Below are 25,319 nucleotides of genomic sequence, written 5' to 3'. Positions count from 1 at the left end.
TTTTATAATGAGATTCTCTCCTTCACAGTATATTAAAAACAAATCCTCTTAAAAAAATTGATATACAAAAAGTTAGATAGCAAAAAAAATTACTTTAACAATCGAACTATACTTCATAACCTACAAAAATTTTGGTAACATTTTGATTCAGAACCTTGTAAATTTGGTGTGTTTAAATTTATTTTATTTGAATAACACAAAATTTTGAATGACTTTATAAAAGTCTGAATCCAATAATCCAATTTTGTTAAAATTTTAAATAACTTTTTACAAATCACAAACTAATAACACTAAACTTTAGCAGAGTTTAACAAAATCTTGATTTAATAACAACATATTTTACATAACATTTAAAGTCTTTAAAACTTTATTCAGATCTCAAACCGATAACTCCGACTTAAAAATCGTTTTCAATATAAGAGTTTATTTGTTCAAAACAAATTTATGAAATTTAGATGTAATAGTAATTTGAAATTTTTTTTTTTACATTTCTATATGATGATAACTGCTTGTTCTGTTATAAGGCAATCAAGAAAATCCTATTTAAAATAAATCTAAAATGATAAATACAGTAAATAATAAATTAATTGTTTTTATTATATTATAGTTCCATATGAAATTAGAGATATGTCTTTAAAACAAAATCTATAAATTAAAGGAAATATATTGATCAAAGAGAAGGAGGTGGAAGAATGATAGGGTTACAACAACAACGAGGAAAGTAAGGTCGCTTCTGAGGAGGACCATCAAGGGCAGGGGGAGGATACATGCAGCTACCATCTTTATAAGCCAATCCTACACACATTTTGTTACATTCTGGACTATGAAATGTTGCGTTACAACTTTCGTAGCAAGTCGGAGGCACAGTTCTTGCATTTATTCCTATTCCTACAATCATCATAAAAAAACAAATAAGAAACTGAAATACCCAAAAAAAAAAAGTAATGAACGAAGTAAAATATAATCATGGTTTATGTAAAGAGACATACCATCGAAGAGGTCATAGGAAATGGCCATCACAACCACGAGAGTGAATGCAATCAACAATTTGGAAGAACCCATCTTCAAACTCTCTTCGATTCTCAATTATTTTAATTAAAACACGATTTTTCCTCTATGAAGATATTGTTCATGTATATATAATTTAGCAGAGAATAAAAAAGTGATCATGACCAAAGCTTATTCAGCTATTTAATAAGCATCTTTGCCTACATAAAAGTTAAAACCATTTTAAGGCAAAATAATTATTTTGTCCTATATATTGAATCTAGCTAATATATTTTTTTTTTTGGCATATTGAATCTAGCTGATGTTAATTTTTTTGTCATATTGAATCTAGCTAATATTAATTTTTTTGGCATATTGAATCTAGCTAATATAATCACAAAGCCCCAAACATACATAGCCCCCTGGCCCTCCTCCGGTAAAGGCATCATTTTCATCCGTCTCAGTTAAATGCTTCACTTGTTGAATTTTCTAAACTTTCATCTCCCAACCACAACACTACACAACCAATCCAAAATAATATAGTTAATCAACATAATATTCATCTTTCAAATCGTTAATAATTTTGTCATAATTTTATATGTATTATAATTAATTAACAAATTTAAACAATTTTGTATAGTAGACCAAAACTAGAGCCACATATAAATGCTTTAAGCATAACGATACTGACTAAATTCATGTGTAAATAACTTCCTTACTTGTAAGCGACTCCATTGATATTAGACATGTCATACGACTCATACCAATCTTTGCTATCTATATAAGCACAGTTTTTTTTCGATTAAAGCTAACTATCATATCTAATTTTTTTTTTTTTTTTTTAACTCAATCGATTTATCAAGTCATCCCCAATAAAAAAGACACCAAAATGCTATAAAATGGATTTTTTTTTGAAAGATTCCGCACTGTCTGTTCTGAATTTAGAATGTTTTCTAACTAATATTAGGGAAGAGTGAAACCGCCTACATTTCTAACCACCAGATAAATCAATTGAACCTTAGGTCTCAATTGACAAACTTTTCACACAACTATAATTTTTATTTAAGGGTGAATCAAACATAAATTAGTTTCTTTTAATCTTTACCTAATTCTCCCTTACCACTGGATCACATCTGTCCAGGCTGATCTATTTTTTAAAAAAAAAATTATAAAAATCTGCTTTTACTATGGATATGTTTAAATAACTTCCCTGCTTAATAGAGAGACTCATTTGTTATATTATACCAAATCCTTGTAATCTATATATATAAGTACATTTAAAAAAAAAAAAAAGATAACTTATCAAATTTAAGGATGAAGATTAGAATAATCTGCTTTTAATCTTGGTTAGCTCTTGTTCACTCTATATATATAAGTAAAAAAACTTGTAGAAATCGATATCTATTTATACGTGTGTACAGTTGCTAGAAAACAAATACTAGTTGGTAATAAAAATTATTGTAATCATCATCTAAAGAATATTTATGCAACACATTGTGTTTCCATATTAGCTAGTAAGTATATGTATTTGTATAAAATTATACAACTATAAATTGAAAAAGATAATAAATTGCAAATATTGACTAATATACTTTAAAATAGAACATATCATATTATATAAATACGTGAAATGAATATATATATATATATATATCTTATTATATAAAGCTTGATGTCAAATTACTCATTAACAAGATCGTGACAGGTGTCAATTGTATTATTCAGATGTTGACACGTGTCAATTCTAAATTTATTAAAAAATTAAAAATAAAAATGTAAAAATTCAAAACCTACCACAAAAAGATTTTATATAAAAGTAATATAGAGAAAAGTAAACCTAATTTTATTTAAAATCTTTTAAAGAAAAAAAAACCTTTGTAAGAAACTTATAAAATTTAAACAGCTTTAAAATTTAGACAAAATCATTGTAAGGAAATTATATATATATATATATATCATAAAATTCAAAATTATAATATTATTTACTTATTTTAATTTTAAGTTGCTAATTTTACAAGAAAAATGATTACTTTTTTTATAAGATAAATAAATGATTGTGAAAATTAGACAATTAATTATTGTTTTTTTTTTAAATGTAAATACTCACCTTCATAAAAACAAAAAGATTGTTGAAGTAGAAAAAATAATAATAAAGTCTCATATTTTTTTCACCAATCAAATAATTTATTCAAAAAGACTGCTATTGTAATATATAAAATATAAGATATGAGTATGTAAGATTAACGTATGTGTTTTTGTAACTATAAAAATATTAAAGTAAAAAAATATATAATAGTTTATTTAATGTGTTCATAAATAAAATTTGTTGGTTGTAGTAAAGACTAAAGAGTATATTTTACAAGTAAAATATTTTTGTGTGTACAAATACATTTTTAGTGGTAATGTAGATAGTATATTTGTAAATGGATATACATTAGTGTATTATAGCAAAAAAAAAAGCTATATACTATAACTAAAAGTTTATCTCTTTACTTTTATACATTGTTTTTACTTACCAAAAAAATTAAATATATATTTTTGTTAAATTACATTTTATTTTAATAACTTTGAACTCATCTATAACTATTTTCTTTAACTAAAAGTGTATCTATTTACTCTTTTTTTTTCAACCAAACAATAAATTAAAAGGAAATTCCTCGGTTAGTTACTCAAGCAGGAGGGAAGGGATTTACAAAAAAAAACTTCATAGATAAGAGAACGCGAAGTACAGACAAGATAATCCGCCTTCGTATTTTCTGCACGCGGGATCCAGGAGATGGAGAATTGTGGGAAGGACTCCATCGAGTTAAACTCATCGAGCAGGTTGGAGAAAGACGGGCAATCTTGAACTGCACCATAGTGAGTAACTCAGCAAAATCAGTCTCAAAATGTTGACAAGTGATTTCTACAGCACGTATCCGCTCTATGGCCCACAAAAACTCTTCTAACTCCAAATGTAGGGGGAGAGGCTCCGTCTTAGACACGAGGTGAAAAACATGGACATGCAAAGACGAAGATAGAGCTGACATGACCGCCATAAAAGAGAGCGCCTCTTCCGAGACTAACTTATCGCCCAAAGCCTTAGCAATTATATCATTTACCTCAATCTCTAAACCTTGAAAAACTTTTTTGTTTATGGCTTTCCAGATTGCCCATAAAGTTCATGGTAATTGAAGAAGTTGATCAGGATCACCCTTTTGGGAGACACCATTCCAGAAAACAAAATCCAAATTCGATTGCACCGAGTCATATGTAAAACCCTCTGACGAGACCAGAGTCGGAGATAAATCCCAAAGTTCACACAAGCAAGGACATTCAAAGAAAACGTGATTAATAGTCTCAACCGCAGAGTCGCACCTTTTACACCAAATGTCACATTGGATATCTCGGTGTATCTAGATTACTAAAATATTTACTTTGTACTCTTTTAAATATTACTTTATTTTAAAAAATCTAAACCCGCACGTCGGACGAGTCCTAATCTAGTATATATATATATTAGTTGAAATTAACCTTTACAAACATACTATTGACAGTGAAATTTCATATATGTATGTTCTTCCCACTGAAAAATAAAACTCTTTATTATAGTCAAAGGAAATAAAACATAAAACATAGATATTTGATCAATGAGAATTAGTAATCATATATTTCATTACGAACAACAACAACGATATGTAGAAGATTTTGGAGGAAGTCCTTCGGATAAAATGCAAACACCACGTTTATAAGTCAAGCCTACACAATATTTATAGCAGTCTTGAGTCAAGAATTTCTCAGTACAATCTTTTTCGCAAGTAGGAGCCGCAGCTTGCACGCTGCTAATTCTCGTTTCAACTATCAATCATTAAACGAAAGAAGTAAGAACCCTTTTTAAATATCAAATATATACGTAACAAAAATGACAAATACCAGAGAAAAAGTTATAAGAGATGGCCAGCGTAGCAACAAGAATGAATGTAACCATCAGTTTGGAGGAACCCATTTTAACAAACCAATATTGTGTATATAGTTCGATGTACATTAGCTGAGTGTCAAGTGATCTATTTATAATGACATAAAAAGGTCATAATCTTAACTTCTGAGAGTCTGTACAAGTTATAACTATATCCAAGTTGTTTTCCTCTCTAGTTTTGTTAATGTAGTAAGTGTAGATTTTTTTCTAATAAAAGCTAAATCTTTGACCAAATAAACTAGAAGGTATATCATTTGTTTGGTCAAAAAAATTATGTCATTTTAAGTAAAAGATCGAGTGATATTCGAACTACGAATTCAAAAGACACATAAACAACACAATCATATTTTTATATAAAGATTGAATTAATAATTTTATCTTGTCTATTCATAAGAGCTTTATATTGACAACAAACAAACTAACATTTGAACTCTTCCGTAAGCTATTTTTAGTGGGCAACCTTTTTAACAATATACATTATATATAATAAACTGTTTCGTGCAATTTTAATGAATTGGCTAATCAAACTGTGCAGTGCGATTAAGTAATAATTGATTGGAATTTTTATATATGTATCTTCTCTCTATTATATTTATAATAATAAAAACCCCTTAATTAGACTTGAAGTAGAAAAGCATAAACATGTATTGATCTAAGATGATAAACTACGAATTACATACTGAATTTATTTATAACAACAACAATAATACGTAGGAGTTCCTACTAAGGACCTTAGAAGGCAAACACCCTTGCTGAAAGGCGAGCCATAACAATATTGCGCGCATTGTTCACTTTGGAATCGCTCGTTACATTCATGACTTGCATCTCCACAATTATCTGCCGTTGGACCTACCATCATTCCGAAAAGATAAATATGTATATTTCATTTCTTAAAGAAGTAAAAGAAAAAAATATATATGATATTCAAATATATATATATATATATATATATAAACATACCACACAAAATATTAGTAGAACTGGTAATAACCAAGATGTAGCCAGCAATTTTGAAGTGAGAATTGGATCCTTTTTAATATTTTTTGTAAGAATCTCTAAATTTTGATAGACAGTTAAATTCACTTATGCTTAAACGAGATACCAGATCTCAACAAAGGAGAAGCATCAGAAGGGGATATTAGTGTTTTCCAAAGCTGAGAGATAAGTTTTTCTTCTTCCATTATATAGTTTTAGTTAGTTATTATATGATTGTGATTCTTTGAAGAATTTTTAGAATCAAGAAACAGGGTTAGCTTCTGAAAGGTCAATGTAATATCTTGCCCTCATGAGTTATAAAATTTAAGAATTTTTAAAAGATATAACCAAAATATTTTAGAGTCAAGAAACAGGATCCACTTACAGAGTCACTATCTTGCCCTCATGAGTTATAAAATTTAAGAGTTTTAAAAGATATAACCAAAATATTTTAAAGTATATACATACCGGAACGGGAGGTGAGATCACTTGCTCGGCAATGGACAAAAGAAACTGCGATGAGAACAATGAGAATGAATGCAACCAGTACTTTTGAGGGATTCATCTTCTGGTTTTTTTTGTTTTTTTTAATATTATGCACAAGGATGTAATAAGTCTATTTATAGTTAGAACTTAGAAGAAATGGTCGTTGGTCAGAACTCATATTCATAAGTCATAACCATGGATTCCATCATACCATTCGGGGTATGACCATTGTCTTGACCAGAAAAATTAAGACTTTAGAGTTTCAATAACGTGGCACATTTTAGAGATATAGCCTCAAAAATACGTTGTTTACTCAGGCTGTGCTGTTTTATAAATCATTATCTATCATATACAAACTTTTGGTATTGTAGAATTAAATAATAATTTCTAATATTCTTTTGTTTTTAGAATTCAAATATGCAACCTTTTTCATAAACAACACTTCGATCAAACAAATGAAAAAAAAAACTGTGAAGAAACTATTAAGGAGCAAGCAAGGGATATGATTTGATTACAATCATTTCATTAGAATCTGTAATTATTGAAAATATATACTACTTTACATAATTACAGATTCTAATGAAATGATTTTAACCAAATCATATCCCTTGCTTGCTCCTTAATAGAAACAAATCTCAATTTTTATGGTCAAATACTTTAAAATTTTTCATTTTATTTATTTTTTATGTCTTTAAAATTCAGTAATTGCCACCCTTCTGGACTTTCTCGAAATAATTGCAGTGGACATGTCCAACCTAATATTATGCACAAAGCCCATAAAATTTGAGGCCATATTTTTTGCTGATTTAATCTATACATTTTAGTTTATAGCCTTGAAGTTTATTTTATTTAATTTGTTTTTTTACAACATTAACCCTTACAAATTTTTCTAAAATAACATTTCTACTTAATTAATCCCTACAGATTTTCCTAAAATAACATTTTTACATAACTCAATTAATGGAACTATATTAATCGATCAAATTTATTTACGGTTATTGTCATACACAGCATGACACCCTCATCTAAGAGATCGAGATTAAATGCTCAAAACTTATTTTAATATATCTTTATGATAGTTGAATGTAATTCGAGGGACTTTGAGAAATAATATATTACATTCTCAATTATAATTATGATGAAGATAACGTTCATAAACACGATAACCCAAATAGTTAAAATCAAAGTTTAACAAATATTTAACTTTGTAAGCAAAAAATATATTTATTTCTGTATATATCTCCTTTAAAAACTGAATATCTATATATATATATATAGTTTTGAAGTACTGGGTTCTACCCTTTTAGTTTTGCTTATTTAAAGTTTTATTTACAAAATTGATACCTACATATTTGCAGAAAGTCAATAAGTAAAATATGGTAATTTGTCCACCAAATCAGTTTAATTGTTAAGGAATAAAAGATAGTTTGGAAATATGATCAAAACTAATCCAATCTAAATTGCCATATTCGCAGATTTAACCTACTTGATCACCAAGCATATCTAAACCCGACGACATCTATATATACGTCTAAAACAAAGTTAAACACACCAGCACCTAAAGCGACAAACACGTACTTAAAACATTGTGAGAGATATGGTGGTTGTTTCATTTCCCTATCTTAGAGACGCCTTACATAGCCATATGGTGCGTTCAAGTAAAGATCCTGCATTCACAGTTAAAAAAAAAAAAGATCTCCATGAGATAGCCACAATACTTCCTACCTTTAGTCTATAGCCAAATCACAATACTTCCGAATACAGCTTCCGGCAATATGAAGTAGTTTAATTTAATATATCTGCTTGTATATTAAATCAATACTTCCTAGATTTTGAGGATGAAGAAGCTTGATTTAATATACAAGCAGATATGATTGTCGGATTTAAATTTCTATTTTTAGGAACGACATAAGTTTATTTTGAAGTTATTATGGTTTTTATTAAGGATGTTTTTGGTTAACTCTCATTCTCTATTCTAAAGTTTATTAGTTGTATAAAGGAACGATGAGAGAAAAAGTTTACTGATTGTGCATATTTCACGTGTTCAAGAACATAAGCTAAATCTTTTAACTTTTAGTATTATGGTTTATTATTATTGAGCTTAGTTTTAATGGGTTTGATTAAAAAAAAGTTTAATATAATTATATATTTTACATCATGGGTTAAATCTTGAAAATCATTATTAAATATATATAGTTTTAATACTAAAATTAAAAACCTGTAAAATCTTATGAAATTATATATAAAATTTTTTTTTTTTACATTTTTACATATTATTATTGATACCAACTTAATAAAAGAACATTAAAATATTATGAATATGTAAACTTATAAAAAGTTCAAAATACTATAGAACATGGTTATATGAGTTTAAAATAACATTAGTATAAATTTAAATGACATTACTAAAATACGGGTTAAATCCTCATTTTATTCTTTGGTCAACACTACAAAAATTTGGCATATCAAATCAAGTTGATTTAACTAAGATTATGTAGAATAATTAAATCATTAGCAATATTATGACTTATAAATTACTTATTATTTTTCTAATAATTAACAATCCAAATATAATATAACACTAAAATAAAAAAAACTAAATATAACAAACAAATAAAAGCTAAAATTTTACATTTTAAATATAAAAAATTATCACGCGGTGTACTCCGAATTAAAATCTAGTGATATAGTATTATGTTAGTGAAAATTTGGTATGTGTTTTTTTTTTTGGGACAAATTGTTTTGGTATATATAATATATTAAATTCGGCACAAACTTTATATACAAATGACATTGTAAATAAAACATACAATAATAAATTCTGAAATTAACCATGTGAATCTGGCAGTTATTTTCAGATGTTTCAGAGGGAACATAATGAAGTGGAAGTTAAAAGAAGTTGGATGGTTTCCATTTCTATTAACAGATTAATACTGTTTCATGTGGTCCATTTAACAATAAAGTCCGGAGTCTTCCTCCTATATAATATCTCTGTAACGTATCAATTTATGTATACACATCTATATCTATATATACATTATGTTATATGGTTTTATTAAAGATAAATTTAAATGCAGATAATCATGAATATCAGAAATTCGAATCTACTATCTAAGTTATAGGGTGATTAAAAGTGTGACACTTTCAAGTGTCTAGGCTCTCGAAAAATATGGTACGAGTCCTTCTTTTGTCATTTATAACCAAACATATATATCAAATACTAAATACATATCTTAAATTTTACTAGTATATATATTTCAAACAGTTTAATGATGAATTACTTTGTTATTATTTCGTTTCTTTAAGAAATAGGGCCCAAGAGACAAGAGTGATGTCTCTTTGTTCGGCTTTATTTAGTGTAGTATCGACTAAAACGTACTAATTATTTTGCCTACCTTATTCAAGAACAGATCACTATAGTCTATATTAATTTTAAAAAAATTGTTTGTCATATACGTTACTAATGTGTTGGTTTATTTCGAAATGTTTTATGATATGGAACACACATAACACATTTATAAACATTTCAGTCAATAAAGCAATTAATAAGACCTATCCATGCACTAGTTTATATATGACTATTGATTGGGCGTTTTTGGTTTAATACACAATGTATGTCAAAAACACTTCCTCTTCATTCAAAAACATAATACTCTGTTTTATTCGGGTTTAAATTTGAATGGTGACACAAGACAACATTAACACAAACCACTAATCTATCTATATATATATGATAAAACGTTTTTATTACTTGATAAGAAATTTGTTTTGATTGCTCCATATTCAATGTTGTCATAAATTGTAAAATTGTAAGAGCATTCTTTGTTAAATTTAGTGTGACATGAATCGTAAATTTAGTTATTTCATGGTTCAAAGTTTCAAACTATCACTGGGTCTACATATAGCACTTGATTATTATGAATTTGTGATACGGTTAGACGACCGACTTTCAAAACAAATTACATATATTGTTATTGTTTAATGATCACGTTCATTTCAATGAGTAAGAAACTAGTATGTAATGAAAAATAAATGAAATATATGATAATAAAAAAATTAATTAATATTTGCAAATGGCCCATGACAGTAGTTCTGGGTGCTGTTAAGGCCAAAAACAAGATTTTAATTGAAAATAAAATTGGAACAATCATCATCATCACCTCACATAAACATACTTAGAATTTTCATATTCAGTGGCTTAGGACAGTAATCGTCTTCATAGGCTTAATTAACAAAACAGCTGTGTTACAAGAATCAACCCATGTGGTATGTCTGTGATTATTATATTGAAACCTGCTCTATACATATACTTCTTACTTCTTGCTATTATTAGTCTGTCGTTAATTACTCATGGTTCTAATTTTCTTCGTTTCCCTTTTAAAATTTTGTGAAACACTATTGCTATAATTGGATTCTTATTAAGATCTGGTCGTCTTATATATCTCATTTCTCTAATGCCAACTTTGTGTATCGAGACTTTTTTTTTTTTGCGTATTATATAACTTAGGATATTATGGTTGAGAATACAATATATAAATGGAGGATAGTAACATGAAATTAGCTAATTTAATTTCTTTTGAAAAAATAGAAGAATAACATAGGGAGAGGAGTTACATATATTATTGTAGTACTAATTAGTTGGATCACTTGTATTTACATTAGAAAATTATAACCAATTTGTGTAAATGCATTCAAAGTTTCGGGTATATCGTATATATAACGATAACCTAAGACACTTTAAGATTTTCTATTTTTCTATACTAATCAAGAAGTCTTACGTCTATAAAATATTTTAGATATGATATTAAAAGTCAATTAGTTAATAATTTTTCAGCCGTATAATATTTAAACTCGTAAAGTTGAAGATATTCTCTGTATTTTGGCTTTTGACGTATGTGTTGCATTTTTGAGCAAAAAAAAAAGACGTATGTGTTGCATTTGACACAATTAAGGCTTCAAACAGGATGTAACTACGATTATTTGAATCAACGTTTATACAATAACAAGAATAGACCACTTCTATCGATTTTGAACCAAGGTTACTAGTGAGTGCTAACAAATATGCAATCTTACTCAATTTTGAATTTAATGTATGAAACGAATTAAAGAGGTAGAGAGGCACATTTAAGATGGGCGCAGGTCGTTCGCTGCTGGAAAGATGAGTTATAGCTATCTCTTTTCTCGAAGGCTAAGATTCAAAACAAATAAATACGACAGTTTAATTTCTCTCGTATATATTTGTATATTCCTATTCCAGTAGAGGTGGAGAGAAAGAAACGAATAACAGTAACACAATATTTTTCATCATTTTCTCGTACGTGTAAGTCTTTAGTTTACGGTATACGTCTATTTCATCGGTCACGTTTAGTTGTGTTACTTAAAATTTTGACGAGTTTTTGATACACTTTAAAATATATGCACTGTCATGATTGTTTTCGTTCTTTTTATTCCTTCGATGACAATTTTTTTTTTAAAGCTTTGTCCCCATATGCTTTGAACGTGCATTAATAATGTGTGCTTTTACATTAAAACAATGATTACTGAGCTTAAATATATTTTTTTCTTTGATTAAAGAGATATTATTTAATTTTAAACCAATAACAATTTAAAATTTTAAATATTTTTAATGATTACTTCTTGAAGTTTACAAAACATCAATCTTTGTGGGACAAAAAAATATTCCAAAACATCAATTTTTATGAGACAAAGGGAATATTGTTGTATTTGCAGCTGTTTAAATAGATTTCTAGTTATGACTTTTAACATAATTTTTTAGTATTATAGTATTATTACTAAATAACATGCTTATTAGCCCTAGGCATAATATCCGGTACCGAAGAACCGTACCGGAACCGAACCGATAAAAGCGGTATCGGGTAGGGTTCGGGTTAAGCAGAATTACTGAATGGATTGAGAGACCTTGGTAAAATGGACTTTGGTCCGGGTTCGGGTTGTAACTTAAGTATATTGAGCCACCGTTTTAGATCCGTTTAACCTAAATGCCTAATAAAGCCTTGACCCACTAAGGCTTCGACGACAGTTTGAACTTGTTCTATCTTTTGTTTTAAGTTGGCTGTGAGTTTATTGAACTTAATGTTATGGTATTTGGTTGTGCTAAGATGAAATTTAAGGTTATGTTATTTGGTTGTGTTATGGTATTTGGTTGTGTTATGGTAAAACTTAATGTTATGGTTTTAATTTATGGTTTAATCGGTTATTTTGGTTATTTATATGGGTATTTATAATTTTAATCGGTTATCTCGGGTTTTAGTCGGTTATTTGAGTACTTTGGTTACTGAAAATAACCGAACTGATTATAACCCGAAAAAATTTCGGGTTATTTCGGATTTTGTATTGGAGTAGAAAACCGCTCCGAACCCGGCCAGTTACTAACCGTACCGAACCGAATTTTTTTTAAATTACCGAATGGGATCTATAGGTCTTATACCGATTTACCCGAAACCCGATTGAGTAGAACTGAAACCCGATTGCCCAAGACTAATGCTTATTTTCCAAAAGTATTTGAAGAAGTTACCACAAAATTGTAGAAAATTAAACTTGAAGAAGAGTAATTTTGTTTCTCATAGTAAAAAAGAAGACTAGTTCTGATTTACCTATATTTCGTTTCTTATTTCATGTTCCCTTACAAAAACAAACATAATTTATTGAATAGATATATGCTACAAAATATTAAACCTAAAATATATCTATCTAAAATTGCTGGACTAAAAACATACATCCCATCTGTATCTATTTGAACTGAAAAAAATTCGTTTTCTTTGTCATATTTCTCTGTAATTTTTTCAACTAAATAATACAATGAAACCAAAGAGTGTTTGTTTTCTAAATTTGAGTTTTTTCTCACTCCTCACTATTTGATAACAAAACAAAAATAATGTTGATTATATATATAATGAAAAAATATCAATTGCTTTTTAGACGAAAGAAGTTAAATGATATCGCAACAAATGTTTAGTCTATATAAATATATATTTTAATTTGAATCATTTCACAACATCATATTAAATTGGCATCAGAAGTCATATTGATTTCAATAATTTATGTCGCAATTTATTGGTAAAGATTTGATGCATATCGTTTTCCTCTTCCCTGCCTGCGTACACCTACATTGAAAGCTATATATATATATATATATATGCCTCTCTACGTACGAATGAACAAACAATAGCTATATTCATTTATGTCTAATCACAAAAAGAAAAAGAAAAACAAATAAAGCATATTAATACTGTCTAAGTGTCTAGCAGCATGTGCTTATGCTTTCCATTATAGGCACGATTTCCGCAATAATTTAGACTAATAAAGCATATATTATACAGCAAAGTAACACATCCTAGTTATTTTTATTCCATTAAACTAAAAGCATATTGGCATACCCTAAAATAAAATCCCTAAAAATATATCATAAATAATTTACCTTAACTTCTAATTTTAAATTTGAGAAATTTGTAAAAAAAGTTTGAAATTTCAATTACTCTAAAATATAAGTATATATGATAAAATTTATGATATTTATCACATCAAAGTTTGATGTGCTCGTGGATGAACTAGATTTTACTTATCATTTCTAAATTTTGTTTCATCCCAATGTAAATTAAAAATAACCTGCCGATATAAACTACAAATCTATTTTATGAAGATTTTCTTCTTCTTGTCATTGACAAATTATTATAAATAAATGGATTAGTATGTGTCACTCGAGTGATCTCTCTTTGTTTGTTTTTAATAAATTTGTTGCATTATTTTTTTTTGGTAAAATATTTGTTGCATTCTTAGTAATCCTAATTATTCAACTTCATTTATTTTACATGGAGTTTGTAACTATATCAAACTTAAATTTCTGCTTTAGCTAATTTAAGACAATACAGTAAATATAATTTATCGTATTAAATTTGACTAAATGATGGTTAGATATTTGCTGTAAAAAAAATGATGGTTAGATACTTAGATTAGATTAGTAACTAACATAAATAATACTTCATCTGTTTTATAATATAGGATGATTTAGAGGTTTTTGTTTGTTTCATAATATAAGATGTTTTTAATTTTTGAAAAAAATTTTAGATTACTTTTATATTTTTTTATTATTTATTTTATGTAATCTTATTTCTAATTGATTAAACATTTTAAAAATAAATATTTGTTATGCGTGTTTGGGCTAAAACATCTTATATTATTAACCAAATATGAAATTTTAGCAATTCGTATTTTATTTATATAAAGCGAAATTAAAATTACATTGAATTAAATTATAATCGTTGCGGCCTCTGTCTCTCTTCTCTCTCCCTCCTCCTCTCTCTGAACAATAAACATTAAAACTCTCTCTCTCTCTCTCTCCCATTAATCCGATCTGACTCTCTCTTACTCCATTGGAGAGCTTTGTTTCGATTCTCGAAAACCCTAATTCCCTCTCTCTCTCTCCCTCTCTACTCTCATTGAAGCTCTCTCTCATACATATAGTCAAAAACTTCTCACAACTAACCGTGTTCTTCTGATTCGTCCTCCTCTCTCGAAGACTGTTGTTGCCTGCAGACTTGAAGGTTAAGAGGCATTTTAATCTCTCTCTCTCTCTCTCTCTCGCTGATGAGAATAACTTTGATTCAGTCTAGAGGTTGAGAAGAGATGATGAAGATGATGATGATGAACAGACGAAGCAACGTCGTCAGATTTGAAACCAAGGTAAAAGAAGAAGAAGAAGAAGAAAAAGATGACAATGACGATTGTTTCTATGAATCTCTCGATCGTGTTCTCTCTTCTTGCTCTTGTTCTACTTCCAACTCTGATTACGACTCTGATCCCAACATCTCTGATTCGATCCACGATCCGAGTCCCTTCCCTGTTCCTGTGTTCCCTATGGGAAGCTCTGGGTTCGAGCTTTGGAAATCTGAGCCTGAATCTGTGTCGGAGAGACGAATCAGGCTTTTGCGTGGTTTGGGGCTTAGCAACGAGCCGGATCTACCCCCGCCGGCGAGTCATCTCCGGTCTAGAAGTCGGAGGAAAGGGATTTGTAGTTCGCATTTCTCTAGATCGGTTCCTTCTGATGTTTTGGTTTCTAAACACCAAGGTAAATGCGTGTTGAGATCAGATGCGGCAGGTAGTGACAATGTCGATCTTGGTAAGTCTCGTCAGTATACTGGATCTCGCTGTTCTTGTTCTTCTCCTGTAAATATGCTTAACGATGATCATACTGGGAAGTCTCGTATGCGTAATGGTGGTAACAATGGTGTTGATGTTTTAAGCAAAGAGCCTACTATGGAAATTAGGGACAATTTATCTCATGGGAATGGTAGAGATGTTGATTTAGACGAGCAAATGTGTACCATTAGGAATCTAGATACTGGAAAAGAGTTTGTTGTGAATGAGGTCCGAGAAGATGGGATGTTGGAGAAGTTGAAGGAGGTAGGTACAGATCGGCAATTGACTATTGAGGAGTTTGAGATGTGTGTTGGGACGTCCCCGATCGTGCTTGAGCTGATGAGGAGGCAAAATGTTGAAAATGTTTGTAAAGACTCTGTTGATATGGTCACTAATGTTAGTGGAAGCAGAGTGACTAAGCATAGAAGGAGAGGGAGTTGGTTAAAGAGTATAAAGAATGTTGCTAGTAGTGTGACTGGGTATAAAGAGCGACGAAGCACCGATGATAGGGATTCACCGTCCGAGAGAGGTGGTCAGAGGTTTAGCTCTGCAACTGATGATAGCCGAGATACGTCCTTTCATGACCCTGAGAGAGTTAAGGTTAGGCAGTATGGAAAGTCATGTAAAGAGCTCACAGCACTTTTCAAGAGCCAAGAGATTCAAGCTCATAAAGGGTCGATTTGGAGCATTAAGTTCACTTTGGATGGGAGGTATCTTGCTAGTGCTGGTGAGGATTGTGTTATTCAGATTTGGAAAGTTGTTGAGTCAGAAAGAAAAGGAGAACTCTTGTCCGTTGATAAACAAGAAGATGGGAGCATTAATTTGTTTCTTTTAGCAAATGGGTCACCAGAACCAGTTTCAATGTCTCCAAAGAGAAGAGGGAGAACTTCATTTAGCCGAAAATCAGTGAGCTTGGACAATGTTCTTGTTCCAGAGGCAGTCTTCGGTCTCTCAGAGAAACCGGTGTGTTCATTTGTTGGGCATTTGGATGACGTACTTGACCTTTCATGGTCAAAATCTCAGGTTGGTACTAGTCCCGATCATCTCATTTGGCTACAAACTATTTTTCATCCATGATGTTGGTTTTCAAACTAGAAAAGATTCTATTGTTTGGAGCAAAATTTTAACATTGTTCGATTCACTAGTGCTAATTTTAGGTTTTCTCAATTGTTATGTGAGAATCTGCTTCAATCAGTATTTTTTCTAGATCGGATAAAACCTTGAATTCTCAAGACTTTGCACTCTCAATGTTTTGTTTTCAGCACCTTCTTTCCTCTTCCATGGACAAGACTGTTCGACTATGGGACTTATCTAGCAAGACCTGTTTGAAAGTCTTCTCACATAGTGACTACGGTGAGTGGATATACCCTCTTATTCCCCATCAATGGCCTTGAGTTACTTCTGTTCTTATTATTCTCTACGAAACTAAGCGTACATTGCAAGAAGAATATTAAGTCACTTTAGGTGTCAACTCTGTTCTGGAGTCATATGTCAAGTCTCTTCCACATGTAAATAGATCCCTGAAACAGAAGACAAAAAGATAAAAAGATTTATATGGTGGTTATGTGACATAGGATTTTCTCTCATCTAGTTTTCTGTTTCCTGGACACAGTGACTTGCATCCAGTTTAATCCTGTAGATGACAATTACTTCATCAGCGGATCTTTGGATGCAAAAGTTCGGATATGGAGCATTCCTGATCATCAAGTTGTTGACTGGAACGATCTTCATGAGATGGTCACAGCTGCCTGCTATACACCGGATGGGCAGGTACGCCATTATGTCTTTTTTATGTAACGAAATGAATTCAGTAACTTAAATTATGCAGTACCTTAATGAAGCTCTCTTGGTTTGTGAAGGGTGCATTGGTTGGTTCATACAAAGGAACATGTTGCTTATACAACACACATGGTATATAAGCTTAGAACTTGCTTATCTGACATCTAAATTGTTTCTCCATCTCGTCTTTCCAACTTAATATATTTTTGTTCATTCAGATAACAAACTGCAGCAGAGGCGTGAAATCAATCTGAAGAACAGAAAAAAGAAAACCCATCACAAGAAAATCACTGGTTTTCAGGTAATGCCAAAATAACAAGTTACACCGTTCTGTTCTTTGCAAGTGTATTTTTGTTTGAACGCTGTACTGGTTTATCTGACTCTGCTCATGAACCAGTTTGTGGCGGGAAGTTCATCAGAAGTGCTCGTCACATCTGCAGATTCACGTACACGGGTTGTTGACGGTGTTGACCTTGTTCACAAATTTAAAGGTAAATCATACTAAGCTAGAATCTCTCTTCTTCATTCTTAGAACTCGGGGATTAGGTATAACTTTATTGTTCATGAAGGTGAAGCTTGAAAAGATTTTTACGAGTCCCACGTCACATGAATATGATGTTCTTAAGCTTTTTCTTATTCTGGTGTTGGAAAATAAGCTCAGCATTCTTGCTAAGTATTGTGTGTTTTTCTGAGTTTTAGCAAAATTTTCGGTTTGCAGGATTTCGCAACACGAATAGCCAAATCTCGGCTTCACTTACATCAAACGGGAAATTCTTAGTCTCAGCAAGCGAAGACTCTAATGTGTATGTATGGAACTACGACTCAGACTCTCGACCTGGGAAAAGCAAACGTGTCACAGTCACGAACTCATACGAACACTTTTACTGTCGAGACGTCTCTGTGGCTGCACCTTGGCCAGGCAAAATCAGTAACAACCAAACCAGCAACATCCCCGAGCAGGCACCCTTCACAGCCAATAACCCTCCAACACCTGTCAACGATCCAACCAACAACAAAACCGTCACTAACGGTATCATTTCAAGCGCCACAAACCGATACTTCTTCGATAGAATCTCAGCGACATGGCCTGAGGAGAAACTCATGATAGCTGCAAAGAACAGAGCCCGGACTAGCCCTCGTGTGAGCGTAGACATGTCTAACGGACCGGTTAACACAAAACCAAGTGCCTCAGCTTGGTCTATGGTGATTGTGACTGGCGGTTTACGAGGAGAAATCAGAACATTTCAGAATTTTGGATTTCCGGTTCGCCTTTGAGGCAGAGAAGAAAGTTTTACAAAAATCAAAAAGCCCAAGGCGAATTGAATTCAACTTAGTAACAACCATCTCCTCCTGTCAAAAGTGTATAGATTGAGAGGTTTGGTTCGTCCACTGACTTTTTTTTTTTTCTTTTTCTTACCACGCTTCTTTTATTTATTTTTTCTTAATTGTTCTCTCTAAAATTCGAAATCTCTAGCAAATATATATAAAATATAATGTTATTCTTGTTTACGATTCAAATCAGCAGGAAATACATATTCATATACCACAATGTCTTTGATATTCGAACTCTAATAGGAGAATATATGATTTTGTATACACATTGTATTTTCCATTACAGTTCTAAATACATAACAATTCAATTCATTATTTCAATAAACAATTTTATCTCTAGATCAGAGCGTCCATAACGATTCAGAGTATATTGCTGTTTCATAGCTCTCTCTCTCTCTCTCAATCCTCCCCATACCAAAGGAGATGGAGTCCCATGAACTTAAAACATTATAATATCTACTGACAGGAAATCTAGTTCTCGAATTCTCATTGGCTGTAAGATTCTGACGTGGAGAAAGCTTTCTCTAAAGGTAAAAAATCTTATCCACACATATCCTAGGATGGGTTTAACTTGTCTCAACTCCTATATAAACAACACACAAGCATTGACATTTGCAGAACATCACATTACTTAACACTCACTCTTACAAGTCTTTAAACGAAACAATGGCCCTTCAAGCTGCTTCTTTAATTTCCTCTGCTTTCTCTGTTCGCAAAGATGTATTTTGTTAACTCTTTTTTAACCTTCTATTAATCGTTTCCTTTTTGTTTATTTATGACCTGTCCCCGAGATTAATAAGCTTTTTCTTTTGTTTTGGTTCCAGGGAAAACTTAATGCTTCAGCATCATCATTTAAAGAGTCCAGTTTGTTTGGTGTTTCACTTTCAGAACAAATCAAAGCTGACTTCGTCTCTTCCTCATTGAGATGCAAGGTATACGTAACACAATCTTACTTCTAAGTTTATGATACGAGTATTTTCTTGGAAAATGATGTAGTCGGGAACTAACTACGATTGCTTCTTCTACTCTGCCAGAACTTGAGGAATAATAATGCGATTATTCGAGCTCAAGCAATCGCGACTTCAACTCCTTCGGTCACAAAACCTTCCTTAGACCGCAAAAAAACCCTTAGAAAAGGAAACGTTGTTGTCACAGGAGCTTCCTCAGGGCTAGGTTTAGCAACAGCCAAGGCATTAGCCGAGACAGGTAAATGGCACGTGATAATGGCGTGCAGAGATTTCCTCAAGGCCGGGAGAGCTGCTAAATCCGCAGGGATGCCTAGGGACAGCTACACTGTGATGCATATGGACTTAGCCTCTTTGGACAGCGTGAGACAGTTCGTTGATAACTTCAGGCGAGCCGAGATGCCTCTTGATGTGTTGGTTTGCAATGCCGCGGTTTATCAGCCAACGGCTAATCAACCTACTTTCACTGCCGAAGGGTTTGAGCTTAGCGTTGGGACGAACCATTTGGGCCACTTTCTTCTTTCAAGACTGTTGATTGACGACTTGAAGAACTCGGATTATCCGTCGAAACGTCTCATCATTGTTGGATCCATAACTGGTATAGCCTCCTCCGCTTTATGTATTTCCTACTTATTCTAAACTCTAAAATCCGAAACCCTAAACGTTATATGTTTCTTGTTGAGCAGGAAACACTAATACATTGGCGGGGATTGTACCTCCGAAGGCGAATCTTGGGGACTTGAGGGGACTAGCAGGGGGACTGAACGGGCTAAACAGCTCGGCTATGATAGATGGAGGAGATTTTAACGGTGCAAAGGCGTACAAAGACAGTAAAGTCTGCAACATGTTGACAATGCAGGAGTTTCATAGGCGTTTCCATGAAGAAACAGGCATCACCTTCGCTTCCCTTTACCCCGGTTGTATCGCGACGACAGGTTTGTTCAGAGAGCATATTCCTCTCTTCCGTACTCTCTTCCCTCCTTTCCAGAAGTACATCACAAAAGGTTACGTCTCCGAGAGAGAGGCTGGGAAAAGGCTTGCTCAGGTAAGAAGATCAACCAAAACCTAATTTTGTTTGTGACTCAAGAAACCTTTCTTTTTAGTTTCTTACTCTTGCTGTTTACTCAAACTATTTATTTCTTTGTTCAAGGTGGTGAGTGATCCAAGCTTGACGAAGTCGGGAGTGTATTGGAGCTGGAACAAGAGCTCGGCTTCATTTGAGAATCAGTTGTCTCAAGAAGCTAGCGATATCCAGAAGGCTCGCAGAGTTTGGGAAGTCAGCGAGAAGCTAGTAGGCTTGGCCTAAATATTGATATGGGTCTCTTCCTCTGTGTTTTAACCTTTGGTTTGGCTGAAGATGTGAAATAAACAAAAGACTAGGTGACATATATATCTGCAAGTCATTGAATAAAATAACTGTTACATTAGATTAATTGTTTAAATGCCTACGACTTGAGTTACTGATATCAATTTGTAAAAGTGTAACAGTTCCATGTTTTAATCCAAAGTTTGTCATAAGGAACGAGTCAAAGATTATGCAGTGTAACTCTCGTAATAAATTTACCGTATCAGTTCAGCTTGAGCTATTCTATATATAAATTGTTTGTCTCTTTGGATACCAAACCATCTCAATCAAGCAAATCATTCTCCTCTATAGAATAACAAACGAAACAATATTCACCATGGAAGGTAAGATCCAAACTCTTCTCTCTACTATTCTAATTGTAACTTTGTGTGCCACTACTTTAGTGAAGCCGGGGCTAGCTCAACTCCCTACCATTCCTGGCTTTTCTCCTCCTGGCTCCCCAATTGATCTAGCAAAATGCTGGTCATCGCTCCTTAACATTCAAGGTTGCAAAATGGAAATCTTCAAATCTGCTTTAACCGGTAAGTTTGAAAATGTTGGACGGACATCCTGCAAGGCGTTTACCGAAATCGATGCAAAGTGTTGGCCAAAAATGTTTCCACTGAATCCTTTCTTCCCTCCTCTTCTCAAGGATGGTTGCTCTCGTATCAACGCAGCTGCTCCCTCACTTGCAACATCTGAACTCTCTATTATTCCTGGATTTTCTCTTCCTGGTTCTCCGGTTGATATCACAAAATGCTGGTCATCACTCTCTAGCGTCGAAGGTTGTGTATCTGAGATATTCAAATCAGTATTCACAGGAAAGTTTGGTAATGTTGGACATATGTGTTGCAAAGCGTTTTCGGACGTAGATTCAAAGTGTTGGCCACATATGTTTCCGCTAAATCCCTTCTTCCCTCCTCTTCTCAAAGATAGTTGCTCTCGCATCGAAGCAGCTGCTCCTACACATAAGTGATGAAGTAGCTATGGTTTTTTATATCAGAATGCATAATTAAATTAGGCTAATTATAGCTTTTAGTTCCAATAGTCAAGAAGAGTTTCTTTATTCTGATTACCAGCCAGAGCTTATTATAGATCTTCTTCACATGTTATGGGTTATTCTACGTTTCGTTATCTACAATATATAACAAACAGAATCAAGTTTGGCCTAATGGCATTCTTTATTCTTATCTTTTCAATTATGGACGTCTCGTTTGCTCTGTTCTCAAAGAGGGATAATCTTGATTCTTGAAATAGCTTAGCTTCTGCCCCCTTTGTATGATCTTGAAGACATATTTATCAAAATTTTACAAAGAATATTATTTTCTACACATATCCACCTAAGAAATCAAAGCGATTCCTAATTAACGCAGAGTGATATTTTGGTTCTGAACGTCTAGGTTGATGAGGTTTATTGCTTAACCTTTTCAAAGATGATCATATGGCTTGGAAACAAACTTTTTTTTTTTTTTTTTGTCACTAGGAAACAAACCCATAAGTGTGAAAATACCTAAGACGGTGGGTGGAAATTTACAGTGAACTATTTAGTACCGCACAAGATAATGTTTAGCCTACCTTTCCTTTCCCTTTTTTTTTTTTTAACATCTAATAAACTTCATTAATATGAACCAGAAGTATACAAGATTAGTAATGAGATTACAAATACAATCAAACAGCAAAGAAGCAAATACTTAATAGTCTTTGTTAGTTCCGTCAATCTCGTGTGACTATCTTGCTTGGGAATCATCATTCTTTTTATTGATGAAATACGGGTAACGCATTCGAAAGTCGCAGGTAGCGATCCATCTGTTACATCGCATAACCTTCAAATTGATCGAAACTCTCTTAAAGTAAGAGATGTCATTGATCTTGATTGTACTTAAATCCCATTTCTGTTGATATGGCATATGCGTCTTCTTCTGGTTCTCCTATTATTGGCCATCCACTCCTCTGCAACATATTGTTTCCATGGTGGTTTACGTGTTGGTCGTTGCTTACATATCAAATCTGAGTGGATTTGAATTAATCTTCGGAACGCCCAGAGTAGATTACATGGACGTCTGGTAACAATCACATGACTAACAAATGATGTTAGTATGACCAAACACACGGCCAATATGACCGAAAAATTCTCGACTAAAACGCCGGACATGAGGAAACAACGGTTGTTTCGGAATCGTCGATGACTAGATCTACAATCCGAGAACAAGAGCCAACAAAGAGATTGTGTAGTAACAGAAGAAACCACATGGAATCCATTGGTAAACATTGAAGCACCCTTCCGATGCAAATACAAACATATTCTCATCATCAACACTAGACTTCTCTATTTATTGAATGAAAAACGGAAAGTAATAACAGAGAAAAGCAAGCGGAGAAAGAAGAAACCAACCAACTTCAGATAATCAAGTGTTGGACGAAGTTGCAGAGCCAAAGTTGCAGAGCCGTCTATGTGTACGTTGAAGAAGGTTGTTATGAATTGCCGCTTTTCACCGAATGAAGATAAATAACAAACAAAACTTAAGAGAACACAAACGAGACAGAGAGGAGTACGTCCGACGCCGGAGTCGACGCCGACCGTGAAGATAACAGAAAGTTTTTGGTTGTGAACAGTCGCCTTCTTTGTCGCAGACTCGCAGGGAGAGAAAACGGTTTTCATCATAATTTTTCTTTTTTATCATTAATAATCTTTTAGCCTACCTTTCCACGTAATCAAAAACTACGTTTTTTTTTCTGACCATTAGTATATAATACTTCCTCCGTTTCATAATATAGGATGTTTAGAGAAGTATTTTTGTTTTATAATATAGGATGTTTCCAACTTTCTATCAACTTTTAGATTAAATTTATATTTTATATTAAGCAGACTTGTTTATGATTGGTTAAACTTTTAAAAATAACTATTTCTTAATATACGCGTTTTCACTAAAACATCCTATAATAGGATTTTGAAACGAAGGGAGTATAGGATTTAAAGATATGAAATTTGTAAATGAAAGATTTGATGAAAGTTATACATCTTTGTTTCAGTTTCTTGCTCTGCAATCAACCTATGGGTTCATATGGAACATCTCTCACCGACGTTATATCGAATAGTTTTGTTCACTATTTAGTCAATTCCAAGTACCAGAGCTTGCACCGATTTAATGAAGACTGAAGAGGAAGGATTCAAGTGTCCGTGACTACAAAAGAAACTTCGAGAAATGAAAAATTCTCTACCTCTATTGGTGAAAAAAAGGAACCTGAAAAAAAGGAACCTGTCAGACCGCCGTGCGACCACCCTGGCAAGGTAGAACCGAGCCGAGTAACGATCCTCTACAGCACCGGAGGTGTCCGAAGACATATCGTGGCCGTTAATCACGCTCTGATCGCACGGTCATGGTTCATCAACCAGGGTTAAGGGCCTGTCTCCTTAGAAATCAAGGAAACAGAGGTACGAGCCTATAGAACAGATCCTGTTCAAGTAAGGTCGTGACCAAGGTTGATCTCTCAACGTTATATACTCAACATGTTTTATTACTAATAGAGCGATGTGGGATATGTACGTGCCGTACTGCTACATTGTAATGTGAATTCGGTTGAGAAAATGGGCTTTACAGGCAAAGCCTCACATGTTTAAAATTTAAATATATAAAGCCCATATATACTTGCGAGTTTAGCACACTAATGTGGGCCAAATCGATCTCATAAACAAAAAGTAATCGCGGTTTGTCTCCAATTCAATATACTCTATTATAAATTTATACGTATACAAGCAAAACTGGGTCTGAAAAACAATAATTTAAAATGATATTAAATTGTATATGGTAAAATGTAAAATGTTATCAAAATAGTTATTGTTTTTTAAAAATATATATACAAACCATATAGTACAATATTTATTAAGTCTTTAATTTTTTAAACTAATTTATCATAAAATAATTTTATTTCAATTTTCCACTTTATCCAAAAACCTAAACCGTGAAGTTTTTGATTCAACGGTCGTATTTGATTTAAGATTGGGTTTAACTTTGAAATGTACAAAAAACGCTGCTCAATGGTATTGGGCCTGGTGAGTATTTTCATACTCCCATTCGGAAAATTGAAAACCTAACTCCTCAAACTTTTAATTGTATGTAAATCTACCCTCCAATTAAAAATAAATGCAATAATACCCATTTAACACTAAAAGCCTTACTATTAGGGATACAATATCTCACATTGGAAGTTGAGTAGGATCTTAAGTAGTATATAAGATATGGGTCTCTCCACTCATTGCCAATTAACTTAAGATCAAGTCTATTTTTCAACACTTCTTTTAGAAGACCAAACAACACATTTGTGGCTAGAGTTCTCTCGT

General features: G+C 32.3%; 5 protein-coding genes across 5 annotated transcripts; 3 read left to right on the top strand and 2 right to left on the bottom strand.

Moving 5' to 3' along the window:
• Positions 624-1,142, bottom strand: LOC104763448 (defensin-like protein 69). Its single transcript, XM_010486816.2, has 2 exons — positions 990-1,142; positions 624-888 (listed from the first exon to the last, which is right to left on the bottom strand). Exons 1-2 carry the CDS (start codon positions 1,060-1,062, stop codon positions 671-673), a joined length of 291 nt encoding a protein of 96 aa, XP_010485118.1. The 5' UTR covers positions 1,063-1,142; the 3' UTR covers positions 624-670.
• Positions 4,643-4,972, bottom strand: LOC109130610 (putative defensin-like protein 66). Its single transcript, XM_019240331.1, has 2 exons — positions 4,900-4,972; positions 4,643-4,824 (listed from the first exon to the last, which is right to left on the bottom strand). The coding sequence occupies exons 1-2, from the start codon at positions 4,970-4,972 to the stop codon at positions 4,643-4,645; spliced, it is 255 nt and encodes an 84-aa protein (XP_019095876.1).
• LOC104761446 (WD repeat-containing protein 44-like) lies at positions 14,695-18,850 on the top strand. Its single transcript, XM_010484527.1, has 7 exons — positions 14,695-16,582; positions 16,822-16,912; positions 17,172-17,329; positions 17,419-17,470; positions 17,557-17,639; positions 17,736-17,829; positions 18,057-18,850. Exons 1-7 carry the CDS (start codon positions 15,047-15,049, stop codon positions 18,611-18,613), a joined length of 2,571 nt encoding a protein of 856 aa, XP_010482829.1. The 5' UTR covers positions 14,695-15,046; the 3' UTR covers positions 18,614-18,850.
• On the top strand, positions 19,302-21,066 carry LOC104761445 (protochlorophyllide reductase A, chloroplastic). The gene is made up of 5 exons (XM_010484526.1): positions 19,302-19,390; positions 19,495-19,602; positions 19,705-20,233; positions 20,322-20,680; positions 20,786-21,066. Exons 1-5 carry the CDS (start codon positions 19,337-19,339, stop codon positions 20,939-20,941), a joined length of 1,206 nt encoding a protein of 401 aa, XP_010482828.1. The 5' UTR covers positions 19,302-19,336; the 3' UTR covers positions 20,942-21,066.
• Positions 21,318-21,956, top strand: LOC104761444. Its single transcript, XM_010484525.1, has one exon. The coding sequence runs from the start codon at positions 21,318-21,320 to the stop codon at positions 21,954-21,956; it is 639 nt and encodes a 212-aa protein (XP_010482827.1).

Source organism: Camelina sativa, chromosome 18 (genome assembly GCF_000633955.1).
Source record: "Camelina sativa cultivar DH55 chromosome 18, Cs, whole genome shotgun sequence".
NCBI lineage: Eukaryota > Viridiplantae > Streptophyta > Magnoliopsida > Brassicales > Brassicaceae > Camelina > Camelina sativa.
The sequence above is the reverse complement of the archived record's forward strand: the minus strand, read 5'-3'. Positions and strand labels throughout refer to the sequence as shown.

Coding starts and splice junctions, on each gene's coding strand:
- LOC104763448 (XM_010486816.2), bottom strand. CDS start 1,062: ATGGGTTCTTCCAAATTGTTGATTGCATTCACTCTCGTGGTTGTGATG. Junction 889..989: donor TTCCTATGACCTCTTCGATG/GTATGTCTCTTT, acceptor TGATGATTGTAG/GAATAGGAATAAATGCAAGA.
- LOC109130610 (XM_019240331.1), bottom strand. CDS start 4,972: ATGGGTTCCTCCAAACTGATGGTTACATTCATTCTTGTTGCTACGCTG. Junction 4,825..4,899: donor CTCTTATAACTTTTTCTCTG/GTATTTGTCATT, acceptor AATGATTGATAG/TTGAAACGAGAATTAGCAGC.
- LOC104761446 (XM_010484527.1), top strand. CDS start 15,047: ATGATGAAGATGATGATGATGAACAGACGAAGCAACGTCGTCAGATTT. Junction 16,583..16,821: donor TTTCATGGTCAAAATCTCAG/GTTGGTACTAGT, acceptor TTTTGTTTTCAG/CACCTTCTTTCCTCTTCCAT. Junction 17,830..18,056: donor CCTTGTTCACAAATTTAAAG/GTAAATCATACT, acceptor TTCGGTTTGCAG/GATTTCGCAACACGAATAGC.
- LOC104761445 (XM_010484526.1), top strand. CDS start 19,337: ATGGCCCTTCAAGCTGCTTCTTTAATTTCCTCTGCTTTCTCTGTTCGC. Junction 19,603..19,704: donor CTTCCTCATTGAGATGCAAG/GTATACGTAACA, acceptor CTACTCTGCCAG/AACTTGAGGAATAATAATGC. Junction 20,234..20,321: donor CATTGTTGGATCCATAACTG/GTATAGCCTCCT, acceptor CTTGTTGAGCAG/GAAACACTAATACATTGGCG.
- LOC104761444 (XM_010484525.1), top strand. CDS start 21,318: ATGGAAGGTAAGATCCAAACTCTTCTCTCTACTATTCTAATTGTAACT.